General features: G+C 42.6%; 1 protein-coding gene across 7 annotated transcripts in view; it reads right to left on the bottom strand.

Moving 5' to 3' along the window:
- Ubp1 (upstream binding protein 1) overlaps positions 1 to 12,996 on the bottom strand; it is a 44,319-nt gene that overhangs the window by 28,229 nt on the left and 3,094 nt on the right. For all 7 annotated transcript variants that reach the window (XR_009057044.1, XM_057769012.1, XM_057769009.1 and 4 more), the window contains one exon: positions 3,701 to 3,852. Coding sequence is in view for 6 of the 7 variants with exons in the window: in XM_057769012.1 (XP_057624995.1) it covers positions 3,701 to 3,852 (152 nt within the window). In the remaining variant the exon portion in view is untranslated. The remainder of the gene's footprint in view (positions 1 to 3,700; positions 3,853 to 12,996) is intronic.

Raw genomic sequence — 12,996 nt, 5'->3', positions numbered from 1 at the left:
AAATCAAAAGGGCATGTGAACTTAAAAAAAAAAAGAGGGAGAAGGGAGAAGGGAAGAGGAGAAGGGAGGAGAAGGGAAAAGGAGAAGGGAGAGGGAGAAGGAGAAGGGAGAAGGAGAAGAAGAGGAGGAGAGGACAGGGAATGCCAATTGAAGACCAAGAGAAGTCAGTCAGCACCCATGAGAGAAACAGAGTGCTGTAAGTCGTTTTATCATGTGTTCATAAACACTGAGCAATCTCCCCAGCCCCTACCTTCTGAATTTGCCTTCCACACTGTGGTATTTTTCTTCTTTGGGGGTTTAGTAACACAAAAGAACTGCCATGGTTGAGAACTGCTAGTCAGGTGTGGTGGTGCACACCATTAATCCCAGCACCAGGGAAGTAGAGGTGGGCTGATTTGAGTTCAAGGTCAGCCTGGTCTACGAGCACGGTCCAGGACAGTCTCAAAAACAACAACAACAACAACAACAAAAACCAAAAACAAACAAAAACCCCCAAAAGAAAACACAACTGCTAAGTGCTAGGATGAGTCCATAGCCTTACCCACCTCTCGTTTTGAGTGCACAGACTCTAAACTGGCCTTTCTCACATGGATTCCAAAGATGTGACAATGTCCATGTGATGTGGGAACTCCTTCAGCCAATAGCCTTTAAGATACTAGCCCACTTTAGCATGGTCTCATGTAATCTAAGTGCTGATGAAAAGTGTGAGCAGCCCTCTTTTCTGCTGGATTTGGTTCCAGTTCTCAGGGCAAAGGATAGCAGATAGCTATCCTTACTGTGAGTTTATCCCCAAATAAATAAATCTTTGTTATACTCCATTCTGGACTATTATGGATCTCTTTGGTACTACTACATCCATGTAGCTGCGTTTAAGCATATAAAAAAAATAATTTATTTTTCTTTAATGTGCACGAGTGTTCTGTTTACTCATTTGCTGGTCTCCAAAGAGGAGAAAGACTACAACAGATCCCTGGAACTGGAATTATGAATTGTTATAGCAAGTGTGCGGATACTGGGAAGTAAACTCGGGCCCTTCCTCTGCAAGAGTATCAAGTGTTTTTAAGGCTGGAAAGTCCAGCATGTGGACGACAGGGGCAAGCAGATTTCTGTGAATTTTGGGCCAGCCTGATCTATACAGTGAGTTCCAGGTGAGTCAGGACCACAAGTGAGACCCTATGTCTGAAAAAGAGCAGCAAATATTCTTAGCGGCAGGGCTACCTATGTTCTATCCTCTTATTTCTACAGTCATGACTTTTAGTACCAAAATTAAACAAAAGGAAATGCACTATGGAATAAAATGAAAGTAACTAAAAACATTTTTTCTAGAGTGTACAATATTTTAATATAATTTTAAGTCAATAAATGTGCTATTATTTCCTAGAGCCTAAAACCTATTTGCAAAGTAGCTAATATTGGTTAATTAGCATTCATAGCAGAATATTTTCCGAATAGAATTCAGCTCCAAATGAAGAGTATTTGAGTGGACAAAATCATCTTTCCAAGGTTCTTTTTGTTTGCAGAATGAGATGATACTCTAGTGGCTACAAGGAACTAACCCAGAATGCAGCAAGGCAGATCGGGTCTCATGGATCCCCTTTCTGAAGACTAAGCTCCCTGGCAAAAGGTGATTGAGCCTAGTCAGACCCGGCTCAAAGGAGAACTGGTTACTCTAGGCTGGACTAGTTTCTACTCCAAGGTCAAAATCAGGGACCTAACTCTTCTTATAGACAGCTACTCAGACATAACTGGCCAAACAAAGTTGCAGTTTTTAAACTCTGTACTCCTATAGTTTGAAAACACAACTCCTCCCACCCAGCTAAGAATTCTTGTTCCAATTTCTGCTACCTAAGTTACCTAAAGTTTCCTCTTTCCTTTTCTTATTACCCAATGGTGCAGGCCTAAAAATAGCTCCAAAAGGCAGGTGAGCACGAGCCTAAGGGGAGATCCTAGTAAATAACCAATCACAGCATCAGCTCCTGGATACCTGCCAACTCTCCTCTGAATGCTGTCCTTCAACAGGTGGAAATGGGGAGCTCAGCAGTGGAACACCTGCCCTGCATGCATGAAGCCAGCGTTTGATCCCCAGCAATGCAGAAATAGAAAGACAGATAAACAGGAGTCAGGGAAAGTCCACTTATTTCCCCAAATATTTAAAGTTTTTTTTAAAAAAATAGTGAGCTGTGAGGGACATGGTGGCACACAGTTTTAATCCTGCAACTGAGGCAGAGGCAGGCAGAGTTCTGTGAGTTCAACGCCAGCCAGGTCTACACAGTAAGTTCCAAGAAATATACAGTGAGACCCTGTCTCAAAAGAGAGGGGCACCTGTGGTGCCCAAGCTAGTAGCAGCTTCACCTCAATTTACCAGGAATACAAGTTCCTGGTAGTGTAGTGGCACACACCTTTAACCTCAGTACTTGGTGGCAGGTAGACTCTTTGAGTTCCAGGCCAGTCAGAGATCTTGTCTCAGAAGAGAAAAGAGGAGAGGAGGGAAGAGGAAGATAGGGAGGGCATGAGAAAGAGAAAAGTTCTTGGGTCCTGCCCCAAATGTGCCTCACTCTCAATCTCCCTGCAACTCTGAAACCATTCCCTTGTATGGAAGTCAAGTACTGGTCAGGACTTTTCCCGATGCATTCAGAACTTTCCCATGGAGCAAGGTCCTGTTCTAGGTGGGCACGCTGTAGAATGTAGAACTTGTCTCACAACTACAGCCCTAGGCTGGGTCCCAAGCACTCCAACAACAAACAAAGTACCTCTTACTAAAATAGTCAAGAAATAATCATGTTTTTCCTCAGTGCCTAAACAAATCTCAGGATTCCATCCCAAACACCACAGTCAACTAACAGAATAAAATAAGATTAAAATGAACATCCTTGCCTTCATGTTGTTTCTTTTGAAAATTTCATGTCCCAACAAATTACTAAGTAAAATTATTTGAAAGTTAAATTTCCAATAAGTGAACCCCAAGTAAGTACTATATATTAAAAAGCAAAGTAGGAGACCACACATGGGATTATTAAGGTATAGATGAGAGCGGCCTCAAACTCGAGATCTGCCTGCCTCTGCCTCCCAAGTGTCACCAGGCCCAGTTCCCGTCTACATTTTGTGATATTAGTCATAAATATAAAGCCTAAAACCTATTGTTTAATGAGATAAAGATTCCATTTAATGGCCAGGCAGTGGTGGAGCACACCTTTAATCCCAGCACCGGGAAGGCAGAGGAAGGTGTATCTCAGAGTTCGAAGCCAGCCTGGTCCATAAAGCAAGTTCCAGGGCAGCCAGGGCTACAAAGAGAAACCCTGTCTCAAAAAAACTAAAACAAAAACAAAAACCAAAAAACTGGGAGGTGGTGGCACATGCCTTTGAATCCCAGCACTCGGGAAACAGGGGCAGGTGGATCTCTGTGAGTTAGAGGCCAGCCTGGTTACAGAGTGAGTTCCATGACAGAGCTATTTATACAGAGAAACCCTGTCTCAAAAACCAAAAACAAAACAAAAAATCCTACTTAGTGGCAGAAAAAGAACCACAATGTCCATGAAAGGGCTGTTCCTGTACAACACTGTTGGCTCACAGAAAATGAGACTAAGCTTTACAATTTCAGAACCTAAGTTTTAATTATTAACAGTCCTGTAAGTTACAATACCAAAACAATTCTTTAAAATTTTTGTAGATTTTTACATGCTATATGACAAACCATACTAACCTTGGTTCAAGTAAGTGAGAGTCTCGTCATGCAGTTTCACGGCTGGCGAAGTTGCAGCACACATCACATACTGAAAGGGGGGGTGCTTGGCCTCACCATCCAAGGAAAGGCTGGAATCTTCTTGCTTGAAAATGGGCAAGGCTAACACATCACTGAAAAACAAAATATTAAAAACTGACCTTTCTTTGTGTTTCAGATATCATACATAAACATAATTCAGGGGTCATTACCATCCATTCAGTGTTCAAGATGGAACCCAAAGCTTTGCATAAGCTAGGCAGTCAATGAATTATTTCATTTAAAATGTAAGATAAACTGGAGGGTAGCCAGGACTGTAACGTAGAAAACTACACCTTGAAAAAACCAAAAAAAAAAAAAAAAAAAGAGCGAGCCTGGGTGTGGTGCATGCCTTGAAACCATACCACCACCACCCCGAAATGGAAAAAAGAACAAGAAATGTTTTGTAGAATAAAACCACTATTAATGCTAATCTGTTTCATCTAAAAGATATTATAAGTCTCCCATTTTTCTAATGAGAGCACATGAGGAACACTCTAATGTTGGGAGCAGTGAGACCCCAGATCCTGAATTTCTTGTAAACAACTTGTTTTCCCCTGATTTGAGTGCCTACAGCTGCTCTGAGCACGAGACCTTCAGGAGTTCCTGACCGCAGGAGAGTGGTTTCTGGTGGGTTTGGCTGGGGCATGGCTATCTCTATATAATCTGCTCCTGAACACAATAAAGAGAGCATTCTAGGGGCTTTGGTATCAGTGTAAGAAGGTCTGCCTGTCGGTCTGTCTTTGCGTCTGTAGTCTCAACCTCCAGCCCCTTGCCCGAAGCTCGGGAACTGGGTTCTAGCGCATAGAGCGCGCGCGCAGCACTCTAAAGTAATAGCTGAAGCTCAGTGGAAGATACTTGCCGACCACACAAGGGCCCTAGGCTTAATGCCCAACACCACCACAAACAACAAAAATCATCTGGAATTTTTCTTTTAAAAATCTGTAAACTTGCCAGGTGTGGTGGTACAGGCCTTTACTTCCAGTATCCAGGAGGCAGAGGCAGGTGGATCTCTGTGAGTTCAAGTCCAGCCTGGTTTGACTTGCAAGAGTTACATAGTGAGACCCTCTCAAAATCAATAAAAAGAACAGTAAACTCTGGCTAGGAATATAGCTCAGATGGTAGAACCTGGGCCACATGACACCCTGTCCTAATCAAATAAAAAAAATTAAACCCCAGATTACCTTCATTTAAAAAGGAAAAAAGCAAATCCAGAGTGCCCAACTACCTGTTTTTAAAGCAGAAACTAAGACTGCTGCCAAAAGACAGGCCACACAGTATCATGGAACCACAAAGAAGCACTGAATAAAATGGTGCTTAATAAAATGCTGCCAACAAGCCTGCTACAGCTGAGAACATAAAGCCTTTCGTCTAGTCCAAAACATTGACTTCAACAGCCAACTGGCTACTTTTCTCCCAGGAGTAACCTGCGTCTAGGGTCTTCTGGGACCGTCCACTTTGTGGGCACAGCTGGCTCTGTGTTTAGCAGCATCACTGAGTAGTGATAGTCATCTTTTAACAGTGTACAATTCCATTATTTTTGGTATATACTAATAGAGTCATGCAACCATTACTACTAGTACCCACTTCTATAACATTTTCCCCCTCAAAAAGAAATCTCCTATTGAGTTGGGGAGATGGCTCAGAGGTTAAGAAAACTGACTGTTCTTCCAGAAGTCCCGAGTTCAATTCCCAGCAACCACATGGTGGCTCACAATCATCTGTAAGAGATCTGGTGCCCTCTTCTGGTGTGCAGGTATATATGCAGACAGAATAATAAATAAATAAATCTTTAAAAAAAAATCTCTTATTATTGTAATCTCAGCTGACCTAGGTTCAATTCCCAGCACCCACATGGCAACTTACAACTGTCTGTAAGTCCAGTTCCAGGGGATCCAATACCCTAACAGAGACATGCAGGCAAACACTAATGCACATAAAATTAAAAACAAATTACTTTTTAAAGATTTATTTATTTATTATGTGCACAAAATTCTACTTGCATGTACGCTGCAGGCCAGAAGCCAATTACGGATTGTTGTGAGCCACCATGTGGTTGGTGAGAATTGAACTCAGGACCTTTGGTAGAGCGGGCAATGCTCTTAACCTCTGAGCCATCTCTCCAGCCCGACAAATCTTTCTTAAACTTGACTTAATTAAAAAATAAAATGTGGGAGCTGGGCATGGTGGCACATACTTTTGATCCCAGCACTCTGGAGGACGAGGCAGGCCTGGTCTACATAGCAAGCTCCAGGCCAGCCAGGGTATATATATAATAAGACTTTGTCTCAAAAAATGGGGAGGCTGTGGCTCAATAATAGAACACTTGCCTAGCATACACAAGGCCCTAGGTTCAATTCCTGGTAAAAGATGAGGGGAGAGCAGAACAGAGACTGTTAGTGACCCCCAAGATTGAAGCAAGATCACCCCAATTTGATGGTGGTCTCGGCAGTAAGACCATATATTCCAAAAGAAAAAGATGGGACTGGAGAGATGATTAGTGGTTAAGCTCTTGCAGAGAACCTGGGTTTGTTACCCAGCATCCACAGTGGCTGATTGCTGTTTATGTCTGTCTGTCTGTCTCTCTCTCTCTCTCTCTCTCTCTCTCTCTCTCTCTCTCTCTCTCTCTCACACACACACACACACACACACACCACACACACACACAAAATACAAATGTTTTCAAATTGCTGGGCAGTGGTGGCGCACGCCTTTAATCTCAGCACCCAGAAGGTAGAAACAGGCGAATCTCTGTGAGTTCAAGGCCAGCCTGGGCTACAGAGTGAGTTCCAGGACAGGCTCCAAAGCTACAGGGAAACCCTGTCCCGAAAAGCCAAAAACATAAATAAATAAATTAATTAATTAAAAAAAATGATGACGAAGTTCCAATCAACACAGAAAACATTACAAATTAGATCATTTTATTCCTCTAAACCCTCTGCCAGCTTGCTTTCAACTAGGGTCCTAACAAAATCACACAAAGCCTAGCCCACGGGGCTCCTCATCCTCACCAAACCTTCACAACTAACTTCCCAACGTGCCCTTTTCAGGGCTATTTCAGGGCTGGCTCTGCTCTGCTACAGGATGTCCAAGCAGCTTATTTCATTTGACTACACTACAAGAGACTTGCGAGCACTCCTGCATTACTCTTGCTAAAACAGAGATCTGATAAGTTTGTGCCCTCCCTAGCAGAATCACACCCAAAATTGTTTACTCACTGTTATCTAATACAAAGGAGTCATATTTGCTGAATCAATTAATAATTTAAGATTTCCTATGTGAAGTCATATAGAACTGCTAAAACTCAATTTTTGTAATCTTACAAATGGAGAGTCTTTTGAGTATTAAAGACAGACTCTTTTTAAATTTATTTGTTTTTATTTTATGTGTATGGATGTTCTGCTTACATGATAGTTGTGTACTGTGTGCATGTCTGGTGCCCACAGAGGCCAGAAGAGGGCATCAGATACCCAGGAACTGGAGTTAGAGGTGGTTGTAAGCCACCATGTAAATTCTAGAAATAGAAGTTGGGTCCTCTGAAAGAGCAGCCAGGGCTCTTAACCCCTGAGCTATCTCTTCAGTCCAGGACAGAATTAAGTTGAACAAAAATAAGTAAATTTCATCTTTTAAAACTGACAAGTGGAACTTGTTTTTGTTTTTTTGAGACAAGGTTTCTCTGTGAAACATTTCTGGCTGTCTTGGAACTCGCTTTTGTAGACCAGTCTGGCCTTGAACTCAGAGATTCGCCTGCCTCTGCTTCCCCAGTACTGGGATTAAAGGTGTGCGCCACCACTGCCTGGCACAAGTGAAACATTTTTTAATGGAAGACACATGGATGCTAGAACAGATCTGATCCTACAATGTATCTACTGAATAGACACAAAATGCACAAAACCAGATAAAACTCTTGATAAGAAAAGCTGAACAATCTATACATTTAGCACTTAAGTTTTTACTTTAAAACCGTAACAAAGCTGGTCAGGTGTGCATGCCTGCCATCCCTACAGAGGCAGGGTCAGGAATTCAAAGTTATCCTTAGTTACATGTGGAAATGAAAACCAGCTTGGCTACAGGAGACTGCCTTACAAAACAAACATACTGGGTGTGCTGTTCTACACCTGTAACCCCAGCACTAGAGGCATCAGAAATTCAAGGTCAGACTTGGTGACTACAGAGTGAGTTTGAGTTTGGCCTGAGCTGTATAAGACCTTATATCAAGGGAGGGGAGGGGAGAAGAAGAAAAGATAAGCGCTAGAAACTTGATAAACTGACCTTTTGCAGAACTGTCAGGCTCCCTAAATATCTAGCAGTTCATGTTGCTTTCCAGGAGGATGGCTGGACCCAGCATGTGCTGAGTGTTGTATCCGCTTTCATAGCTTTGAATACAACTATAGTGACGGGGTGGTTTTCAAATACAAGTTAAAATTTGATGACTTCTTAGTGAGGAAGTAGTAAGTAAGTAATGAAAGCATATTTGGAAGGTGAAATTCTAAAGAATTCAAAAGACAAAGGGCTGGCTAAATGACTCATCCAGGAAAGGTCCTTGCCACATAAGCCTGGTGACCAGTTCAGTCCCCAGGACCCACATGACCAACCCCAACAAGCTGTCCTATGACTTTCGTGTGTGTATGGAATGCATATGTAGATATGCACTCACACACACAGTAATAAAATATAATAAATTTTTCAAAATTCAAAAGACAAGAATAAAACCAAGATGAAAATAACAACAGGAAGGCCTGAGTTAACCAAACAGTCTATACGCCAGCTCTGCCCCCTCAAACAAGAAATCAAACACACGAAGCAGATGTTCAAGTCCAAGACTACTGAGAGTTCCAGGCCAGCAAAGCAGGGAGGGCTCTAATATCACATATAAAGTCAGGAAGTCATGGTGCATATTCTATAATATCACATATATAGTTGGGAAGTAGTGGCGCACACCTCTAATTCCAGCACTTGGGTGGCAAAGACAGGTAAATTTTTAAGCTTGAGGCCAGCCTGATCCAGGGAAGCCAGGGCTACACAGAGAAAATCACATATATTCTTTTTTTAAAAAAAATAAATATTTAATGTGCATGTACACATGCACATACATGAATTTTATGTGCCCCACATGGACACAGGAGCCCAAGGAAGCCAGAAGAGAGCACTAGATCCTCTAAATCTCCAGTAGGTGGTTGTAAGTCACAATGCAGGTGTTGGGAAACTAAACCTGGTTGTTGTCTGCAAAATCCCCAAAGCTTTCTCTCCAGCCCCAAAGCCCCAACATACATTCTTCTAACAAGTACTTAAAAGCCTACTATCAGTCGGGCTGTGGTGGCACATGCCTTTAATCCTAGCCCTTGGAGGCAGAGACAGGCAGATCTCTTAAATTTAGAGTCCTGCCTGATCCAGAGAGCAAGTTCCAGTACAGGTTCTGAAGCTACAGAGAAACCCTGTCTCGAAAAAACAAAACAACACAACAACAAAAATAAAGAGAGAGAGAACTACAACTATCTTGTATGGAAATAGGCTGGAATATAAGCAAAGTTCAAAAACTGAGCAAACCTGGAATGCAAAACAGTTTTTACCAAAAGATGCCTTTCCAGTTTGAAGATAGAATCACAGAGCTGTCATTATTTTGGCTACATTATGGGTCTAGAATACTCCCCCTAACTCCAAATAAACTGGACAGGAAAGAGTTTCAAGAGCATGGATGAAGTAGAGCAAGCTTCTGCAAGGATGCCTGCCACATTCATTTCTCCAGATGATCCAGGAAACAGCTAAATGTGGACTTAAGGTGCCCCTAGCCAGGTTAGGAAGGCTTCCCAGAGTTTGACAAGTTAGTGAAAAGCCACAGGCATCAAATTGTTCCACGTAATTCCACAATGCCAAGACTCAAAAATAACCAAGCACAGAAGGACAAACAAGACTCTAGGAATAAGAACCCAAAGCAAAAACAACAGATGGCTTAACACCCAGTCCCAGACTCCTGTTTGCAGTACCCAGCTCTTCTGTCTCTGCTGCAGAGGACAAGAGCCCTCACAACCCTCATAGGAGACTTCTAGCTAAGTGGAATCTTGTTAGTTTGAGCCAAAGTGGGGCAGGGAAAGGCATGTACAAATAGTCAACACACAGGCTTTTGAGAGTGAGGTGCTGAGCCAGGAGCTAAGGGTGTCAGAGCCCCCTTCCCCAGTCCTCTCATCACCTCTGCTGTGGAAGGTTTCACTAAGCTCTCCACCAGAAACAACTCAGTGGTTTCCATTTTCCTGACTGGATACAGAAATGATTTAGACTTCAAACACTAGAATTATCAGACCCAAATTCAGAAATCATGCTTACCTAGTTTGAAGAAATAAAACTCAGGGAACAGAGACTTTCAAGGAGAACAAACGCATAGAATTCCCAGAACAGGAAATTAAGGACTGTGACTGGAAAGTTAGGGGAATGGAATGGGAGGAAGAAGCTATCCAGAAGACGGCAGAAAGGGGGAAGTAGAAATGGAGAGAGGAAAAAGACTGCAAAGGCTTCTTCTTGTTGTTGTTGGGGGAACACTGAGACAGGGTCTCACCATGTAGCTCTGGCTATCATGGAACTCACTATGTAGATCAGGCTGGCCTCTCAGAGATCTGCCTGCCTCAGTCTCCTGAGTGTTTGCAATTAAAGGTGTGCACCCCACCTGGCTAAGACTGCAGATTACCACCTAGTTTATAGAGGCAGCATCTGGGAGCAACATCTGAAGACACAAAGGCTGAGCAAATTCCAATTCACTGTCTCAAGAAGTCCAAGTGATCAAACCAAGAGAAAGACTGTCACCCATGCCCACGCACACTCAGACAACCCACAAGTCTTGTGTGTGTGCAGATGTGCTTTGACCTCCCAATATCAAGTAAGGGAGCCTGCTGGACACAGAAGCATTCTGAGGCTGGGAAGTCATCTAGGAAAGCGTGGGGGTGGTGAGCAGGAGCGGGGTAAGAGGTTACTAACTACTAAGTAGTATGAAGTTAAGACTCAGCTAGGATCATGAGTCAAACACAACTAAAATAATCTCAATATTCCCATATGTCTAAAAAAATTACATGTGCAAACAATTTTGCAAATGTTCTCATTGAAAAGAGCTAAAACCTCAAATCTAGAATTCATTCTAGGTGAATTTTACAAAACATTTTTGTCTTTTTTAAAAAAAATAATTTGAGGACTGGAGAGATGGCTCAGTGGTTAAGAGCACTGGCTGTTCTTCCAGAGGTCCTGAGTTCAACTCCCAGCAACCACATGGTGGCTCATGACCACCCATAATTGGCTTTTGGCCTGCAGCGTACATGCAAGTAGAATGTTGTGCACATAATAATAAATAAATAAATCTTTAAAAGGTAATTTGTTGCCGGGCGGTGGTGGCGCATGCCTTTAATCCTAGCACTCGGGAGACAGAGGCATGCAGATCTCTGTGAGTTCAAGGCCAGCCTGGTCTACAAGAGCTAGTTCCAGGACAGGAACCAAAAGCTACAGAGAAAGCCTGTCTCGAAAAATCAAAAAAAAAAAAAAAAAAAAAAGTAATTTGTTTTTAATTTTATGTGCATTAGCGTTTGCCTGCATGTCTCTGTTAGGGTGTTGGATCCCCTGGAACGGGACTTACAGACAGTTGTAAATTGCCATGTGGGTGCTGGGAATTGAACCTAGGTCTTCTGGATTTAGCAGCCAGTGCTTTTAACCACTAAGTCATCTCTTCAGTGCCCATTTTTTTTTCTGCTTGACAGTCTCATGTAACTCAGGATAGCCACAAATTCACTAAAAAGTAGCCAGGGATGGTCCTGAACAAGCAATCCTCCTGTCTCCACTTCTCAATACTAGGATTTCAGTGTGTGCCATGACTGGCTTCAGCTTTTGAGTAGTTGTTTCTACATCAGCCCTGGATGTCCTAGAACTCGCTCTGCAGACCAGGCTAGTCTCAAACTCACAGAGATCTGCCTGTCTCTGTCTCCTGAGTGCTGGGATGAAAGGCGTGCGCCACAACTGCCTGGCAAAATCTAAGATCTGAAGATCAATTCTCCAATTCTTTCCAGTTACTGTTTACAAGAGCTGTGGAAACAATCCCTTAAAACACATTTTAAGAATAAAATTGCAGGCCGGGCGGTGGTGGCGCACGCCTTTAATCCCAGCACTCGGGAGGCAGAGGCAGGCGGATCTCTGTGAGTTCGAGACCAGCCTGGTCTACAAGAGCTAGTTCCAGGACAGGCTCCAAAACCACAGAGAAACCCTGTCTCAAAAAACCAAAAAAAAAAAAAAAAAAAAAAAAAAGAATAAAATTGCAAAAAGAAGGGGGAAAAAAGGAAAAAAAATAAAGAAAAAGGAAAAAGAAAAAAAAGAAAGAATAAAATTGCAATCAGATGTGGTGGCACATTCCTTTAATCCCAGAGGCAGTCTGATCTTTGTATGAGGCCAGCCTGGTCTACAAAGAGAGTTCTAAGACAGCCAGGGCTACAAAGAGAAACTCTGGAAAGAGAAAGAAAGAAAGAAAGAAAGAAAGAAAGAAAGAAAGAAAGAAAGAAAGAAAGAAAGAAAGAAAGAAAGAAGGGAGGGAGGGAGGGAGGGAGGGAGGGAGGGAGGGAGGGAGGGAGGGAGGGAAGGAAGAAAGAAAGAAAGGAAGAAAGAAAAGAAAAGAAAGAAAAGAAAAGAGAGGGAGAGAAAGAGAGAGACAGAGAAAGTATAAAGAATAATATTGCAGTATTAGGAAGGCATAAGCAGATCTCAAGTTTGAGGCCAGCCTGAGTTACACTGTAAGCTCCAAAACAGCCTTAAAAAAAAAAAAAAAAAAAAAGAAAAAAGGAAAAAAATAGTCGAAAAGGTTGAAAGGGTAGAAGATACATCTCAACTGGTAGAGTCAAGCTACACAAAGACCTTGGTCCAATCCCAGCACCACATAGACCAGTAAGTGGTTCACACCTATAATCCAAGCACTCTGTAAGTGGAGGTAAGGAGGATCAGAAGTTCAAAATCATCCTTAGCTACTCAGTTCAAGGCCATTCTGGGATAAATGAGAATTTCCCAAAATGAATGAATGAATGAATGTGGAGGAGAAACGAAAGGTTTTTTTTTTTTTTGGTTTTTCGAGACAGGGTTTCTCTGTAGCTTTGGTGCCTGCCCTGGAACTAGCTCTTGTAGACCAGGCTGGCCTCAAACTCCCAGAGATCCGCCTGCCTCTGCCTCCCAAGTGCTGGGATTAAAGGCGTGCGCCACCACCGCCCGGCCTAAACGAAAGGTTT

This window comes from Chionomys nivalis, chromosome 4 (genome assembly GCF_950005125.1).
Source record: "Chionomys nivalis chromosome 4, mChiNiv1.1, whole genome shotgun sequence".
Lineage (NCBI taxonomy): Eukaryota > Metazoa > Chordata > Mammalia > Rodentia > Cricetidae > Chionomys > Chionomys nivalis.
Note: the sequence above shows the minus strand (reverse complement) of the source record. Positions and strands in the feature narration are given on the sequence as shown.